The sequence below is a fragment of the Pteronotus mesoamericanus genome, unplaced genomic scaffold, assembly GCF_021234165.1.
Source record: "Pteronotus mesoamericanus isolate MK-2021 breed Mesoamerican mustached bat unplaced genomic scaffold, CSHL_Meso_final contig_591, whole genome shotgun sequence".
In the NCBI taxonomy this organism is placed as follows: Eukaryota; Metazoa; Chordata; class Mammalia; order Chiroptera; family Mormoopidae; genus Pteronotus; species Pteronotus mesoamericanus.
Genome location: NW_026555208.1, coordinates 926,715 through 942,739, shown reverse-complemented (window position 1 = coordinate 942,739; position 16,025 = coordinate 926,715). Strand labels below are relative to the sequence as shown.

The 16,025-nt window shown below is 41.7% G+C and overlaps 1 protein-coding gene and 1 pseudogene across 1 annotated transcript in view; both read left to right on the top strand.

The window, feature by feature from the left end:
* Nucleotides 1-9,756, top strand: part of LOC129076445 (tripartite motif-containing protein 5-like) — a 51,800-nt gene extending 42,044 nt beyond the window's left edge. Inside the window, 3 exon segments of the mRNA XM_054580613.1 lie at nt 7,884-7,984; nt 8,274-8,300; nt 8,564-9,756. Coding sequence (XP_054436588.1) covers nt 7,884-7,984; nt 8,274-8,300; nt 8,564-9,186 — 751 coding nt within the window. The 3' untranslated portion in view covers nt 9,187-9,756.
* A 697-nt stretch (nt 9,757-10,453) lies between these two features.
* On the top strand, nt 10,454-13,518 carry LOC129076444 (olfactory receptor 52H1-like; annotated as a pseudogene).
* Nucleotides 13,519-16,025: the final 2,507 nt, after the last annotated feature.

The following is a 16,025-nucleotide window of genomic DNA, read 5'->3' as shown; positions in this document are numbered from 1 at the left end:
AGCTGATGATCCAATTTCAATTGTTTGCATGTAGCCATCCAGCTCTCCCAACACCATTTGTTGAAGAGGCTGTTATTGCTCCATTTTATGCTTCTGCCCCCTTTGTCGAATATTAGATGTCCACAGAGACCTGGGCTTATTTCTGGGCTTTCTATTCTGTTCCACTGGTCTATGGGTCTGTTCTTGTGCCAGTACCAGATTGTTTTCAGTATAGTGGCTTTGTAGTAGAGTTTGATGTCCGGTATTGTGATCCCTCCTACTTTGTGTTTCTTTCTCAAAATTGCTGCGGCTATTCGAGGTCGTTTATGGTTCCATATAAATTTTTGAAATGTCTGTTCTATTTCTGTGAAATACGTCATTGGTATCTTAATAGGGATTGCGTTGAATCTATAAATTGCTTTTGGTAGTATGGACATTTTAAGGATATTAATTCTTCCAATCCATGTGCACGGTATATGCTTCCATTTATTTGTGTCTTCCTTAATTTCTTTTTTCAATGTTGTATAGTTTTCTGCATATAGGTCTTTTGTGTCTTTGGTTAAATTTATCCCTAGGTACTTTATCTTTTTTCGTGCTATATCGAATGGTATATTTTTTCTGATTTCTTCTTCTTCTATTGCATTGCTGGTGTACAAAAACGCCTTTGATTTCTGAATGTTGACTTTGTATCCTGCTGTTTTGCCAAATTCACTTATTAGGTTGAGGAGTTTTTTGGTAGAGTCTACAGGGTTCTCTATGTACACTATCATGTCATCTGCAAACAATGATAGTTTTACTTCCTCCTTTCCTATTTGGATGCCTTTTATCTCTTTCTCTTGTCTGACCGCTGTGGCTAGGACTTCCAATACGATGTTGAAAAGAAGCGGTGAGAGCGGACATCCTTGTCGTGTTCCCGATCTTAGTGGGAAAGCTTTTAGTTTTTGCCCGTTGAGTATGATGTTGGCTGTAGGTTTTTCATATATGGCCTTTATGAAATTGAGGAATGCCCCATTTATTCCCATTTTGCTGAGTGTTTTGATCATAAATGGGTGCTGTACCTTGTCAAATGCTTTTTCTGCATCTATCGAGATGATCATGTGGTTTTTGTCTTTTCTTTGATTCATGTGGTGTATCACGTTTACTGATTTGCGTATATTGAACCATCCCTGCATCCCTGGGATGAATCCCACTTGATCGTGATGGATAATCTTTTGAATGTATTGCTGGATGCGGTTTGCCAATATTTTGTTGAGGATTTTAGCATCTATGTTCATCAGCGAAATGGGCCTGTAGTTTTCTTTCTTTGTAGGGTCTTTATCTGGTTTTGGGATCAGGGTGATGCTGGCCTCATAGAAGGAGTCTGGCAGTCTTCCCTCCTCTTGGATTTTTTGGAATAGTCTGAGAAGGACAGAGGTTAGCTCTTCCTTAAATGTTTTGTAAAATTCTCCTGGGAAACCGTCTGGCCCTGGACTTTTGTGTGCTGGGAGTTTCTTGATTACTGCTTCAATTTCCCCAACTGTTATCGGTCTGTTCAAGCTTTCTGTTTCTTCCTCCTTCAGTGTTGGAAGATTATACTTTTCTAAAAATTTGTCCATTTCATCAAGATTTTCAAATTTCTTGGCATATAATTGTTCATAATAGTTTCTGATGATCATTTGTATTTCTGTGGTATCAGTTGTTATTTCTCCTCTTTCATTTCTGATATTATTAATTTGGGTCCTCTCCCTTTTTTTCTTGATGAGTCTGCTTAAAGGTTTGTCCACTTTATGAATCTTTTCAAAGAACCAGCTTCTGGATTGGTTGATCCTCTGAATTGTTCTTTTTGTCTCTATGTCATTCAGTTCTGCTCTAATCTTGACTATTTCCTTCCTTCTACTTGCTCTGGGATTTATTTGTTGTTGTTTCTCCAGTTCTTCAAGTTGTAGTGTTAGGTCTTTTATTTGAAATGTTTCTATCTTTTTAAGGTAAGCCTGTATTGCTATGAACTTCCCTCTCAGGACCGCCTTTGCTGTGTCCCATAGGTTTTGGACAGTTGTCTGTTCATTTTCATTTGTTTCCAGAAATTTTTTGATTTCTTCTCTTATCTCATTATTGACCCATTCATTGTTTAATAGTGTACTGTTCAGTCTCCATGAGTTTCCAAGTTTTTGAAGTTTCTCTTTGAGTTTGATTTCGAGTTTCAAGGCCTTGTGGTCTGAGAAAAAGTTTGGTATTATTTCAATTTTCCTGAATTTACTGAGGCTTGCTTTGTGTCCTATCATGTGGTCTATCTTTGAAAAACTGCCATGAGCATTTGAAAAGAATGTGTATTTTTGTTCTTTGGGATGTAAGATTCTATATATGTCAGTTAAGTCTCTTTGATTCAGTGTTTCATTCAGCGCCACGATATGTTTATTAATGTTTTGTTTGGAAGATCTGTCCATTTTGGACAGTGGGGTGTTGAAATCCCCTACTATCAGTGTGTTGCTGTCTATATCTTTTTTGAAGTCATCCAACAATTTCCTTATAAACTTGGGGGCTCCTATATTGGGAGCATATAAGTTTACAATGTTGATGTCTTCTTGATAGATTCTTCCTTTAAGTATGATAAAGTGCCCCTCTGGGTCTCTCTTTATGGCCTTTGCTTTGAAATCTACTTTGTCTGATACAAGTATGGCAACGCCAGCCTTTTTCTCATGTCCATTTGCTTGGAATATTATTTTCCATCCCTTTACTTTCAATCTGTGTAGGTCTTTTGCTCTGAGGTGGGTCTCTTGTAGGCAGCATATGTGTGGGTCATGTTTTCTTATCCATTCAGCTACCCTGTGTCTTTTGATTGGGGCATTTAGTCCATTCACATTGAGAGATATTACTGATAGAAACTTACTCATCTTTTCTCTTTGTACTTGTGTTCCTCTCTGTCTCATTCTTTTCCTTCATCTGCTTAAACCAGTCCCCTTAGCATATCTTGGAGTGCTGGTTTGGTAGAGATGTATTCTTTTAGCTTTCTTTTGTCTGGGAAACTCCGTATTTCTCCTTCTATTTTAATGGAGAGCCTAGCTGGGTAGAGCAGCCTTGGCTGTAGGCCCTTGCTTTTCATGGCTTGGAATATTTGTTGCCATTCCCTTCTGGCTTGGAGTGTTTCTGTTGAGAAGTCAGCTCCTAGGCCTATCGGGGCCCCCTTGTGTGTTACTTTCTCCTTCTCCCTTGCTGCCTTCAGGATTCTCTCTTTGTCTTTGACATTTGCCATTTTAATGATGATGTGTCTTGGAGTGGACCTGCTTGGGTCCCTCTTGAGTGGGGTCCTCTGTGCCTCCTGGATCCATGAGAGCCTTTCTCTCCTCAAATTAGGGAAATTTTCCATCATTACTTTTTCGAGGAGGTTCTCTATTCCTTGCTCCTCTTCTTCTCCTTCTGGTATCCCTATTATACGGATATTATTGCGTTTCAGGTTGTCCTGCATTTCCCTAAATGCTTCTTCATTCTTTTTGAGCCGTTTTTCCATTTCTTGCTCTTTCTGGGAGCTTTTTTCTACCTTGTCCTCCATCTCACTGATTCGATCCTCAGCTTCATCCAGCCTGCTTTGGATTCCTTCTACTGTGTTCTTCAATTCAGAAATGGTATTCTTCATATCCTCTTGTGTCTTCTTGATAGTTTCTATGTCCTTTTCCAGGCTGATATAGTTTGCTGTAAGATCCTGATAGTTTCTCTGCAGTTTCTCATAGTTCTCTTTGAGCTGGCTGAGCTCATTGAGCTTCCTTAGAACCATTGTTTTAAATTCCATATCTGATAGTTCCCTTGCCTCTATTTCATTTAGCTCTGTCTGTGGGGAGTCCCCTTTTCCACTCATTTGGGGAGAACTTCTTTTTCTTCCCATTTTTGTGAGAGTCTGTTAAGTATTTTTGTCCTTTTCTTTCTGGGCTTGCCTCTGATGATGTCAGTTGTTGACCCTATAGGGCCTTGGGTTGTTTGTTTGAGCCTTTCAGGAGTCTAATGCCTGTGTCTGACTCCTGCTTGGAGCAGCTCTGTGACCCCTTCGGTCAGGGCTGGGCTATTTTTTGAGATCTCTCTGCGCTCTCACGAGAGCTCCTTGAGCGCGTTCCCAGCGCGGCAGGGTCCCCCACCTGCCTGGGCTCGCATGTGTTTGCCCCAGACCAGGGGGCTTATTCGCGACCTCCCGTGCTCATCTGGCCTCCCTGGCACGCGAGCTTCGCGGCACTGGTCAGTTTAGAGTCTTCTATTGTGTGTTTTCCCCGCTTTTGGCTCTTTGGGTGCGTTGCTTGCCCTCGCCAAATGGGGACTACGGAAATGGGAGGAAATCAGCTCTCCGGTTAATCCTGTTTCTGGTCTCTCCTCCAGGGACTCTGGGCAGCTCTACTTATTTTGTGGGCTGCTCCGCAATCGCGGCGGGTAGGTCAATTTATACCTGCCCTTGCCCCTCTGTGCAATCCCTCGCAGGCCGTATGGGTGCCAGTCTGTGTGAGGCCTTGCCGGCAGGTGCAATCATTCGCCAGCCCGCGTGGGTCACACACACGCTCGCCAACCCTCGCCAGTCACTCGGCGCAAGTGTGCACGCCTGCTCTGGGTGTTTTGGGGGTGTCTATGTTTGCTTTTCGGCTTTTGGCTCTTTGGGGGTGTGGCCTCTTCCCGCGCAATGGAGACTTTGGCAAGGAGAAGGAGTCAGGACTCCCCGGTTCCTCCTCCCGTTCTTTCCCCAATGCCTCCGTTTCTAGTCTCCCCTCAGGGGCCTCTGGGCAGTTCTGTGACCCCTTCGGCCAGGGATCCAACCCCTGTGCGGACTGCGTTTCAATCGCAGGCAGTCTGGTTCATGCGCACCCCGCTTCTGCCTCTTTGGGGTCGCGCCTTTCCAGCCCACAATGGAGACTACCGAACGGGTAGGGAGTCGGGACTCCCCGGTTCCTCCTCCCGTTCTTTCCCCAATGCCTCCGTCTCCAGTCTCTCCTCAAGGCTCTCCCAGCCAGTCTGCACTCAGCCCCGTAGCTCACAGGCGTACAAGCTGTGTGCGGAGCGCACAAAAGGCAGGTTAATTGATTCCCTTATGCCTGAGCGAGATGGTAGCTGCAGAGTGGGAAGTGCGTTATCACCGGGGCCCCACCGGCCACCATCTCAGTTCTCTTCACAAAGTTTTCCTCACCAGTCTTTTCCCAGGCACCAGCCCACCCTGCTGCCGCCTGTACCCAGCGATCAAGGAGGGTGGCTGCCGCTGTAACTTTTGCGTTTGCCCTTTAAATGTCTTTTTGCATCCCCAGCCACTTGTCTCTGGCAGAGAGTGCCCCTAAGCTTTTTGGGGTTGTGTTTTGTCTGTATTTTCTCGGCTTTAGCGGCTGTAGTTTAGGGGTTCCTGTTTATGATTCAGATCCCGTTCTTCCCGGGGGGACGCTAACTGGTCGTTTCAATGTCCCTCTGGTGCCAGTGCCCGTGCGCACCCAGCCCACCCTCTCGAGCCTCCACCGCAATTCTCACCCTTTGGGATGTGTGAGAGTCGAATCCGCTGTCCGCGGCACCAAGGCTCCTCTCCCACTATCGCTCCACTGCTTTCCAGGTGATTACTCCATTATTTAGTTGCAAATCCAGTTTGGTTTTGGGAGGAGGTCAGCGTGACTCCCTTTCACTCCTCCGCCATCTTTTTTCTCCTTATTTCTTCTTTTTGTTCCAAATTATTGATTTGAGTCCCAGTTTCCTTCCCTTCACTGTTGGTTCCCTGTATATTTTTCTTTATTTCACTTTGTATAACCTTCACTTCTTCCTTTACTTTATGATTAAACACAATAATTTCTGTGAGCATCCTGATTACCAGTGTTTTTTTTTTTTTCCATTAAAGATTTTATTTTTTATTTTTAGACAGAGGGGAAGGGAGGGAGAAAGAGAGGGAGAGAAACATCAGTGTGTGGTTGCCTCTTGAACATTTCCTACTGGGGACCTGGCCCGCAACCCAGGCATATGCCCTAACTGGGAATCAAACCAGCAACCCTTTGGTTCACAGGCTGGTGCTCAATAGACTGAGGTACACCAGCCAGGGCTGATTACCAGTGTTTTGAACTCTGCATCTGATAGATTGGCTCTCTACTCGTAACTTAGTTCTTTTTATGGAGTTTTGATCTGTTCTTTCATTTGGGCCAGATTTCTTTGTCTTGGCACACCAGTTACATTGTAAGGGAAGGAACCTTAGGTATTGGCCAGAGCAGAGCAACCCACTTTGCTGCATTGTAGAGCTGTATGTAGGGGAGGGGTCAGAGAAGAAACAATGCCGCTTTCTTGGCTCTCGCCCTACTTTCAGTCATTTCTCTTACTTCCCACAAGCAGATTGTGCTAATTCCCACATGTATGGGCTTATGCATGTTCTAGGGCTTTGTGGGTCCCTCCAAGGGACTCTCCTGTGAGATTGTCAGCTTCTCCTGCTGCTGCAAGCCCCACAAGTTTCTACAGCCAGAGGTTTTGAGGCTATAGTTTTATATGTTGGAACCCTGGGTTGTGCAGTCTATCTCACTCCCCAGTGGTTCCTCCTGGCTTACCTGCACACAAATGTGGGATATCTTGGTCTGCCAGCAACTGCCTTGTTGCATGTGCTCACCACCCTGGCCTCCTGTCTCCATTCCTCCTACTGGTCTGGATGAATGTTTCTTCTTTAACTCCTTGGTTGTCGGACTTCCATACAGTTCAATTTTCCAGCAGCTCTGGTTGTTTTTTGTTTTTAAATTAGTTGTTATCCTTCTTTTTGTTGTGCGAAGAAGTGAAGTATATCTACCTAGGCCTCCATCTTGGTTGGAAGCCCTAAAATTATTTGGTGTTTAATTAGAATAAAATATTGGTAAAGGAAGAAAAATTTGGGTGTAGTTTTATCTTAAATTTTTGTTCACATATCATGGTTTGCATGTTATATAACTATTGAGACTGGACCAGATTCTATGATAGGGAATTTAGGTTGGGGGAGTTGCACTTAGGGATGAGATATTGCAGTATCAGATCCATGTGATTTTATAAATTTTATTCACCCAGCATGCCTATATTTAACTCAGTATTTCATAGCTGCCCAATCTATTGTGGGTAGATTATGTCTTGTATACCTGCCAAACACCCTGAATTGGAGATAACTCATATATTTAAATTTCTGTTCTGAGAATAGGAGAGATCCAGTGCTCCTATACAATTCTCTTTATTTTCCAAAACCAGACCTGAATCACAAAAAATATTTTGGCCCTGGTGCAAACAATTGCTCCCTCTTGATCATGCTCTTTTGAAGCCAAAATGAAAGGACCACACCTTTTTTGTCTAAATTTGCACACATACCTGGCTGCATTAAGCTCTTCAAACACCTGAAATTCAGACCGCTATTAGTATGGTATATATGATGTCTTCTTTTCCAAATGTTAGAATTTTTCCCAGAGAACCTGAAATCTCAGATTTTATTCTGAGGATCTCCCTAATGGTGAGCAGACTTTAAAGGTTTTGATGCCTTCCAGACAGTATTCCCTCACTTGACAGTGATGTATCTAAAACAACTAGGATCCAGGTCCTGCAACCTCACTTTCATGAAATATCCCTCCACATCCATTCAGTGACTTTTCCTCATTATTTTATTTTTACAAACCAAAGTTTCCTTTAAAAAAATTATTTCATATAATTTTAATGATTCTAGGACATAAAATGTATAGGTTAGTTATCATTTTGAAAGGGATAAACTGCTTCTGAGAGGTCAAGGCCTTCCTAAGATCACACAACATGTACTGTAAAGTTAGACATGAGCACATTCCTTTGGCTCCAAGGTCAGGAGTCTGCTCTCTCCTTTTTCAGGGGTCCATGGAAGGCGGCTTAAGTGCTTAATGGGGCAAATACACAGAATTTCAGTAGTTTTGGAGAGATGAAATGTCAAATATGTGGAAATATTTTTTTTTTGTCATTCCTAGTAGTCAGACCTTCACTCTGAAGGAGCCAAAAACTATCTCCAAAGAACAAAGGAGAGTATTCCGAGTTCCTGATCTGAATGGGATGCTGCAAATATTTGATGGTGAGGAATGCTGAGCAAGTGGGTGGCTGTGGGATTTTTGTGAGGATGGGAGTGAAAGAGAGAGGAGGGTTCAGTTTCTAGGTGTGGATAGAGGTGACAAAAGAGGATGGATGTCATGTGTTGATGATGTAGTCATAGTTAGTGGGGATTGACCAGCTATCTTGTTCACCTCATTCTTCCATTTACTATCTCACATAGCCCCCAATCTTTCCCCTCTTCTGGAGAGGAAATAGATTATAGTGCTGACTCCTTTGCTTATATTTAATATTACGGATTTTTATCATTTCAGAGCTGACAGAAGTGCGCCGCTATTGGGGTAAGGAAAAATCACTGTATCATGAAGCCTCTGTCCTCATCCTCTTTCAGAATTTTGGATTTCCTGCTAGGTCCCTTGTTTTAACACCCAGGATCCTTCTCCTACACATGCATACATATTATGCTTCAGCAGTGTTTTACCTATTCCCAAGAATAGAACTAGGTTCTTCCCAATTTCTATTTGTGCTATTCTCAAGATCCCACTACAATGTCACAAGTACAAATACATCATACACCTCACCCAATTCTGTAATTTTTCTACAGCTCACATTACCCTGGACCCTCCCAAGGACAGACGAAATAGAAATGTTGCCATTTCTGCAGATCGTAGACAAGTGAAATATGAATACCATTGCAACTCAAAAATGAGACAAGAATACTCTAACAGATGCCAAGAGAATGATTATGGTGTGCTCGGTGTACCAGCTATCACATCAGGGAAACATTACTGGGAGGTAGATGTCTCAGAGAAATATGCCTGGATCTTGGGGGTGTGTTGTCAAAAATACCCTAACCTCAGTCTGTTCCAAGATCTCAATAATGTGCATGTTGTTAGAAAAGCTGACTCGTGTCCAGGTTTTGAATATTATGACCAACGTAAAACTGGCTATTGGGTTATAGGATTAGTAAATAAATTTAAATACAATGTTCTTTCAGAATCTCCCCCCTCTAGTCCCTTGCAATTAACCCTCTGCCTGACTGTTCCTCCCCATCGTGTTGGGGTTTTCATAGACTGCACTGCTTGTACTGTTTCATTTTATAACATCACGAACCATGGGTTTCTCATCTATAAATTCTCTCAATGTTCCTTTTCTCAGAAAATTGAACCATATTTCAATCCTATGACATCCTCTGCCCCCTTGACACTGTGTTCTCCAAGCTCTTAAATCTCTTACACCCTCACCCACTTCTTCGTCATGCCTCTGGCCTTGGGTGCACCTAACACCCTGAGCTTGTCTGCACCATTCTCACCAACTTTTTATTGCTGTCTCCCCAGTTTTTTTCATGTCAACATCCTTCATTTAACAAAAGTACAAAATTTGCCTTGTGTCAAGCATATATTTCCCAATGTCTTGTTTGCACTAGTAATGAATCTTAAATCACTATTTTCTATCATCTTACATAAAATGACTAATGCCTCAAAAAAAAGACCCGCATAGTCCTGATGTAATTTTGTGAGAATTAAACAACAAATGTTTTCCGTAGCTTCTGTCATTAAGCACATAAGCAGTAATCAAGTATGCTGTCTCTTCATTTTTTGTTTGCCTCTCACTGTGACTGAAATAAATGATTTTAAGAATACATGTTAGTTTACTTTCAACCTTATTACCCTTACTTTGTTTTAAGAAATAAAATAATTTGACGAGAGAACTACAGTTTTTAAAAAAAAATTTGGGTAATTGTAAAATAAATGTTTCCACTGTTTTTAGCTACCTAGTCTCCCCCCACCCTCATGTTTCTGGAGTAATTCTATTTCATTGAAGTTGAATTTATGTATTAGCTTTGTTTTTTAAAAATATATATTTTATTGATTATGCTATTACAGTTGTCCCATTTTTTTCCTCCCTTTTATTCCTCTATGCCCTGCATGCCCTGTCCCACCAGCCATAGGAGACGATGTTACCATCATTTTAGAGAGGATTTCACTAACTCAGTTATCATTATTCTAACAAGCTCAGTGCTTGTAGGAGTTTAGTCTGCATCAAACCTGCAGGCTATAGATTCTTATAGACATGGGAGCAGGTGTGAGGAGTGGGGTGAGGACTGCCTCTGGACAGTGGTGTTATCAGTGCAAGCATGGTTCTTGCAGTGTCACAGGAAAAAAATTTCCTGAGACCCACCTGGGAGGATGGGATTCTATGGTAAACTTTACTGATGGTGTACAATTAAGGGGATTCCCCTCCTAACTACTCGATGTCCCATGTCCATTTGTCCTGCCATGGAAAAGGCCCAATCTTGTCTTCAGTAGGGCCAGAATAAAGGTCAACGCCCAGAGTTTCTGCTGCATATTGAAGTCCAGTCCAGTCCAGCATTCGTCTAGCATAGCGTATGTTTCAAGCTGCAGTCCATTGCTGAACCACAATATTCAGGCTCCCTCCTGGAGCCTCCATGTGGAGTCCTCACAGCCATGGGCTATATGGCTGCTAGCGCCACATGGCCATGGAGAGGACAGGCACCTGTACTGTGTGAGTACCAATCATTGGATGAGAGAGACAGAGAGGGAGAGCTTCATTCTTTTTTTCCCTGGGATTATACTAGTTTTTGGGTTCGGGATGAACCAGGTGCTTTTTCAAAATGACTGGTCAATTCCCCAGCATTTGTGAACATTTGACAGGCTTAAACACCCTAGTTAGACTGACAGGGCTTTATGGTCAAACACATCCTCCTGTATCCCCCAACAACCTGGTACTGGAGGGGCAAGGGAGGAGTGTTAATCACCTTGACAGAGTAATGCTATGATCTCCTGGGGTAAGAAGCTATAGCTTCCTGGCTGAGCAGTCTCATGTTCCCCAGTTTATTTAGCTCAATGTATAACTCCCTTTGCTCTTTTTCTAGCTAAATACTGATGGTAACATTGGGGGCTAGTTACATTCCTCCTAGTTAGATGCTTTGTTCACTTTGGCGAATTAAGGACTCTGGCAGTAACAAAACCATTCCCTAAATGAGAGAAAGTCACTATCTCTGTTAAGCTTTGACTGGGGTTCTGGCAAAGATATCATAAATCCTGTCTCAATCTAGTCTTCCCCGCTTGTGCCCCAAACTACAGATTCCTGTCCAATGTCCAATGCAGCAACACAGAACTGTTATGACTTATCCACAAAATCTACTTCCTTTTCTTAAAAGCTTTTCATATAACTTTGTAAATTTGTTGGAAGGGTAAGAACTAAATCTCTCCAAAACTACTCTGAAGATGGTTCAAGTTGTGCTGGGCTTCTCCATTGTTTCACTCCTGATATCACCTGGTGTCTCTTCTCAAAAGTAGTTATAAAATAAATCACACAATAGAGTTAAATCTCAAAGGATATTTTTAATGCAAAAAGCACCTCCAAAGTCAGGTTTTATTTAGTGAAATGCTATAGATTGCCAGAGATGGGTTCCAAGTCCTACAGACTACAAAAGAAAACATTGGGATCCAACATCTTTATTATTCTTTATTTTATCTCTATAAGGTAAGAGTCTACTCTGTTTGACTTTGCCTAAACCAAATCACATAGGAGAATATCTGTTATAGGGGCATTGCCAGTATGACTAATGGATAGAGCTACCTTACCTACTAATGTTGGGAAACGGAGATCCTCCAAGGTCGAGGGCATTGTCCCTGAAGCCATAAATCATCCTCAGAGCTCACTTCTCTCTGCCTGAGTCAGGGAATGCTGCTCTCCTGTCCCCATGTCTTTTCTGGTAGGTGCATTCTTTTATTATATTCACATCCCAGTAAACATCTATTCTAATTTGAAATGTATTTTAATACCATGTGTAATAAGCTCACATACCATACACAGCACTAGAATTTTTCCTATCATTTTCATTCCCTTTTTTCATTATTGTTTTTCTACAGCTTTATTGAAACTCTCCAGCTTATTTTATAAAATCCATTTCCTGAAACATAATACTTCCTCTATAAAGATCAATTACTCCCCATTTAATATTTTAATCTCCCTCTTCCTCCTGCCTCCCCTCATACCCACCTCTTTCTTCTCTCCATACATATTTTTTTATTTGATCCTGGGCCTATTCTACATAATCTGCACTAAGATAAGGACAGAGTTATTTAGGTTTAATCACATGAAATTGCTTACCTACAAAAATAATCTCCTATGGTTTATTAAGAAATATATAATTATACAGAAATGTAAGGCTAATGGCAAAGAAAAGGGGGCAATAAAGGGTCAATTCTATAAGTGCAAGGTCATCTAGGGGACAAGAGGTGCTTTGCATGTAGGCACCCTGAATGTGACAGTTGCAGTCCTCAGCCATGTGCAGTACCAGAGTGGAAGTCTTGTCTTTCATAGCCACTCTGACATAGGATTTGTCCTCAGGGCTCAAAAGTCAGCGGATCCTTCACTGAAGAGACTGTGTATAACTCAAGCTGTTACAACTCTAGTTTCTTTTTCCTTGTTCGAATACCTGGCCTGGTGAAGTTTTACATATGGACTGGGATTCCCTTTTGTGTCATCTATGTTGTGGCTATTGTGGGCAATCACATCCTCCTCTACCTCATTGCAGTTGAGCACAGTCTCCATGAACCCATGTTCTTCTTCTTTTCTATGCTGGCTACCACAGGCCTTGTCCACTGCCACAGTGCCAAACTGCTCAGTAACCTCTGGCTTGGCTCCTAGGAAATAACCTCCTCTGGTTGTCTCACCCATATGTTCTTATCCTACTTCAGCTTTGTGGTGGACTTAGTCATTCTGTTGGTCATGACATTTAATCACTCTAGCCATCTGCTTCCCTTGAGATACACTGCCATCCTGACTCCACAGGTGATCATCAAGCTTGTGGTAAGCATCATTGTAAGGAGCTTCTCTGTTACCCTAACATGTTTTTTGTGCTGAATTTTACCCCTCTAAAGGACACATATCATCCCACACCCATACTATGTGCATATAGGGGTTGGTTGGCTTTCCTCTGCTGACATCTCCATGAGCATCTAGTACAGATTTGCTGTTTCTCACATGACTGTCCTATCAGGAGTGCTTGTTAAAAAAGATTTTATTTATTTATTTTTATATAGAGAGAAAGCAAGGGAGAAAGAAGGAAAGAACTATCAATTTGTTGTCTCTTACACACCCCTGACCTGGGCCCTTTCCCACAACTTAGACATGTGCCCTGACTAGGAATTGAACCGGTGACTTCTTGGTTTTCAGAACAATGCTCAACCCAATGAGCCACACCAGTCAGGGCTCACATCTGATCTTTATTACTGTTTCCTGTATCTTCATCCTCCATACTTCTTTCACCTCTCATCCCAGGGTTCCTGCCAAAAGGTCCTCAGCACCTGTGACACTCATGTCTGTGTTATCCTCATGTTTTACACATCTAACTTCCTCTCCAACCTCACTCATTGCTTTGGGCACAGTGTCCCTCAAAACATGCACATCCTACTTGCGAACTTATATGTGGCCATTCCTTTTGCTCTAAATCTTGTTGTTTATGGAGTGAAGACCAAGTAAATTCAAGACAAATTTATTCTCCTTTTGTCTTTGAAGAAGACATGAGTGGGGAGGTCCATGGAAGGAGAAATTTAGGTAAAATTGATTTGGTGAAATTTTATGTAACACAGGAAGACAAAAATAAGGCTGCAACTCCTATTATTTTGGTATTTTAGAGTTCTACCCATGTGCAAAATATACGCAGTATTAACAAGGGAGAAAGAAAATCTTCAAGACTTCTAAAAAAATCAAGGGTGTTCTTGGTTTAGTTTTCTTTCCACTTGCATGAAGAAGGTGATGGTGGATATAGAAAAGCACTAAGACTAAGGTTCACATTTTTCCTATTGCTGATTTTGAGATATTTGAAGGTTAGATATTTTCTAACATGCAACTCATCCCTGCATTTCTTAGTTTTTGCATTAAATTTAAGTAGTTATCAGTTCTCTCTACTGCAACTATCAAACTTACTGCTTCACACTTCAGTCCTGATTCTACACATTATTAATTCTCCTTGCTGCATCCTTTACTTGCTTTGTTTCTTTCCACTCATCTCTGATTACACAATCAATTATCTTCTGTATTTATTTTCAATTGCATACTCCAAGAAAGTTTCACTACCTTCGTTCTATAGTTCACAAGGATACAAGTAAATATATTTGATTAAAATAGTTATGAGAGGGTAATATTAGTTAATTCATTTCACAGATGAGGAAATAGAGACTTATAAATATTACAGAAAGACAGTAACTAGATTCAGGATCCAAAACTAATTCTGATTCTGAATTTTTCATCCAGTTTGCCTCCTAGATATCTACTCACTTAAATGGCTCCTAAAATTTTCAAACTTAATTACTCTAACATTGACCTGGAAACTCACTAACCTTCTCCAATAAAAAGTGCTCTTCCTTTTGTATCTTCCTTTAAGGTAAATGGCACCACCACAAACATGAATTTCAAGCTAGAAACTTGTGGCTTCTCCTTGATTTATCCTACATCCCTCTCTGACAAAATTAACTCAATATTTGAGTTGACTCTTTAATTTTGAGGTGCATATAAGTCATTCTAGTAGATAAATACATCCCATTCTCACCTTTATCATGGCCACTTAGTTTGTCTGGGCCCTTGTCTGTTGTGGAGGAGCGCTGCACAGGGTGCTCCTGGATCTGAGGGTTACTGCCTGGAGCCAGCTGCGGAGGGAGCAGGGCTCTGAATTCTACAGAGCTCATCCTGGTGTTGTCACAGAAAGACGGGGGGCAATAAACACTAGTCGTAGCAAACACTTCTCTGTTTGCCAGGAGAGAGGACATGGCTCTTCTCTCTGGTGGAGAAGGCCCTGAGACCCTACGTCCAAAGACTTTTATTGAGAACCATATGTGCAAGGGTATACAGCAAAACTCATCAATCAATGTCAAAAGGCTATGTTTACAGTAAACAAATAGACATCACAGACAACAATTGAAGGAACACAAGAGATCTGCCTCAGGTCAGGGTCTATGAATAATGTAAATCTCCTTCTCAGTATGAGCTGGTTATCATAGTTTTTGAGGGAAGAATAAAGCATGCTTCAAGGAACTTACTTCTAGGCCTGATTGTCCCCGGGAACTGCCTGATCCAGTTTAGGGCTGCACCTTCCTTTAGTATTGTTTCAAACCTGAGCCAGGTGGGTGGGGCAGAGCCACCAAGAGGTAAGGAACCCTCTTTCAGACAGAATGAGGACTCTGACCATGTCCAAGCCAAGCTGAGGGGTGTGGACCTTTTTACCCTTTCTCTCTGTCTCCCAAGTCCCCATACTGGCTGTGTCTGTCTTACGTTATTTTTCCTCCTGAGGAATCTTAGCTGTCATTGACTACCAACCATCACAGGACCAAGTAGGGTGATGTGAGGGAGGCAGGGGCTGTGCCCCCGCCAGGGCAACAGTTTTCATCTCTGCAGTGGCCTGTTTTCCCAAGGTCTCCTTGCTTAACTCCAGCCTTGGGGCCCTCCTGCCTGTCAGCGAGGCTACAGACCCTGAAACCACATGGGGCATTTCCCAGCACTTGTCTATTATCCATCTCTAGAAGAGTATTTCAAAGTCATCTTTTTAAAGGAGTACCCTTGCTCCACTCTATCCACTCTATAAAAGCCAGAGTGATCATTTTACAATTTACAGGATTGTGTCATTTTGTGCTTTGAAACTCTTCAATGATTTTATTTTCCTCAAGATTATATGTAAATAATGTTCTTAGGTTCACTGCAGGGAATGAAAGACTTTAATGAAAAAGACAAGTTCTATGAGACTCAGAGCCTTGCACTTAATTTACATTTATTTACACTGAATTTATGTTTATTTTTACTTTATTTGTGCTCCCCTGACTCTTTGAGCATGTAATTGCAGAAGTAATATTCTCTTTTTTGTTTTGTCCTACCAAGTGTCCTGTTATTTTACAGAAATAAATCTTGGTGTGAGTAGAGTATATATTGGGTATAATTGGGTGGAACCATCCACTTTTTCCTTAAAAAACTGTCCCAGGATAAAATATTTACTTCCTAAAGTCTCCACTGGAAAGAAGCCATACAATTAGTCAAGATAAATG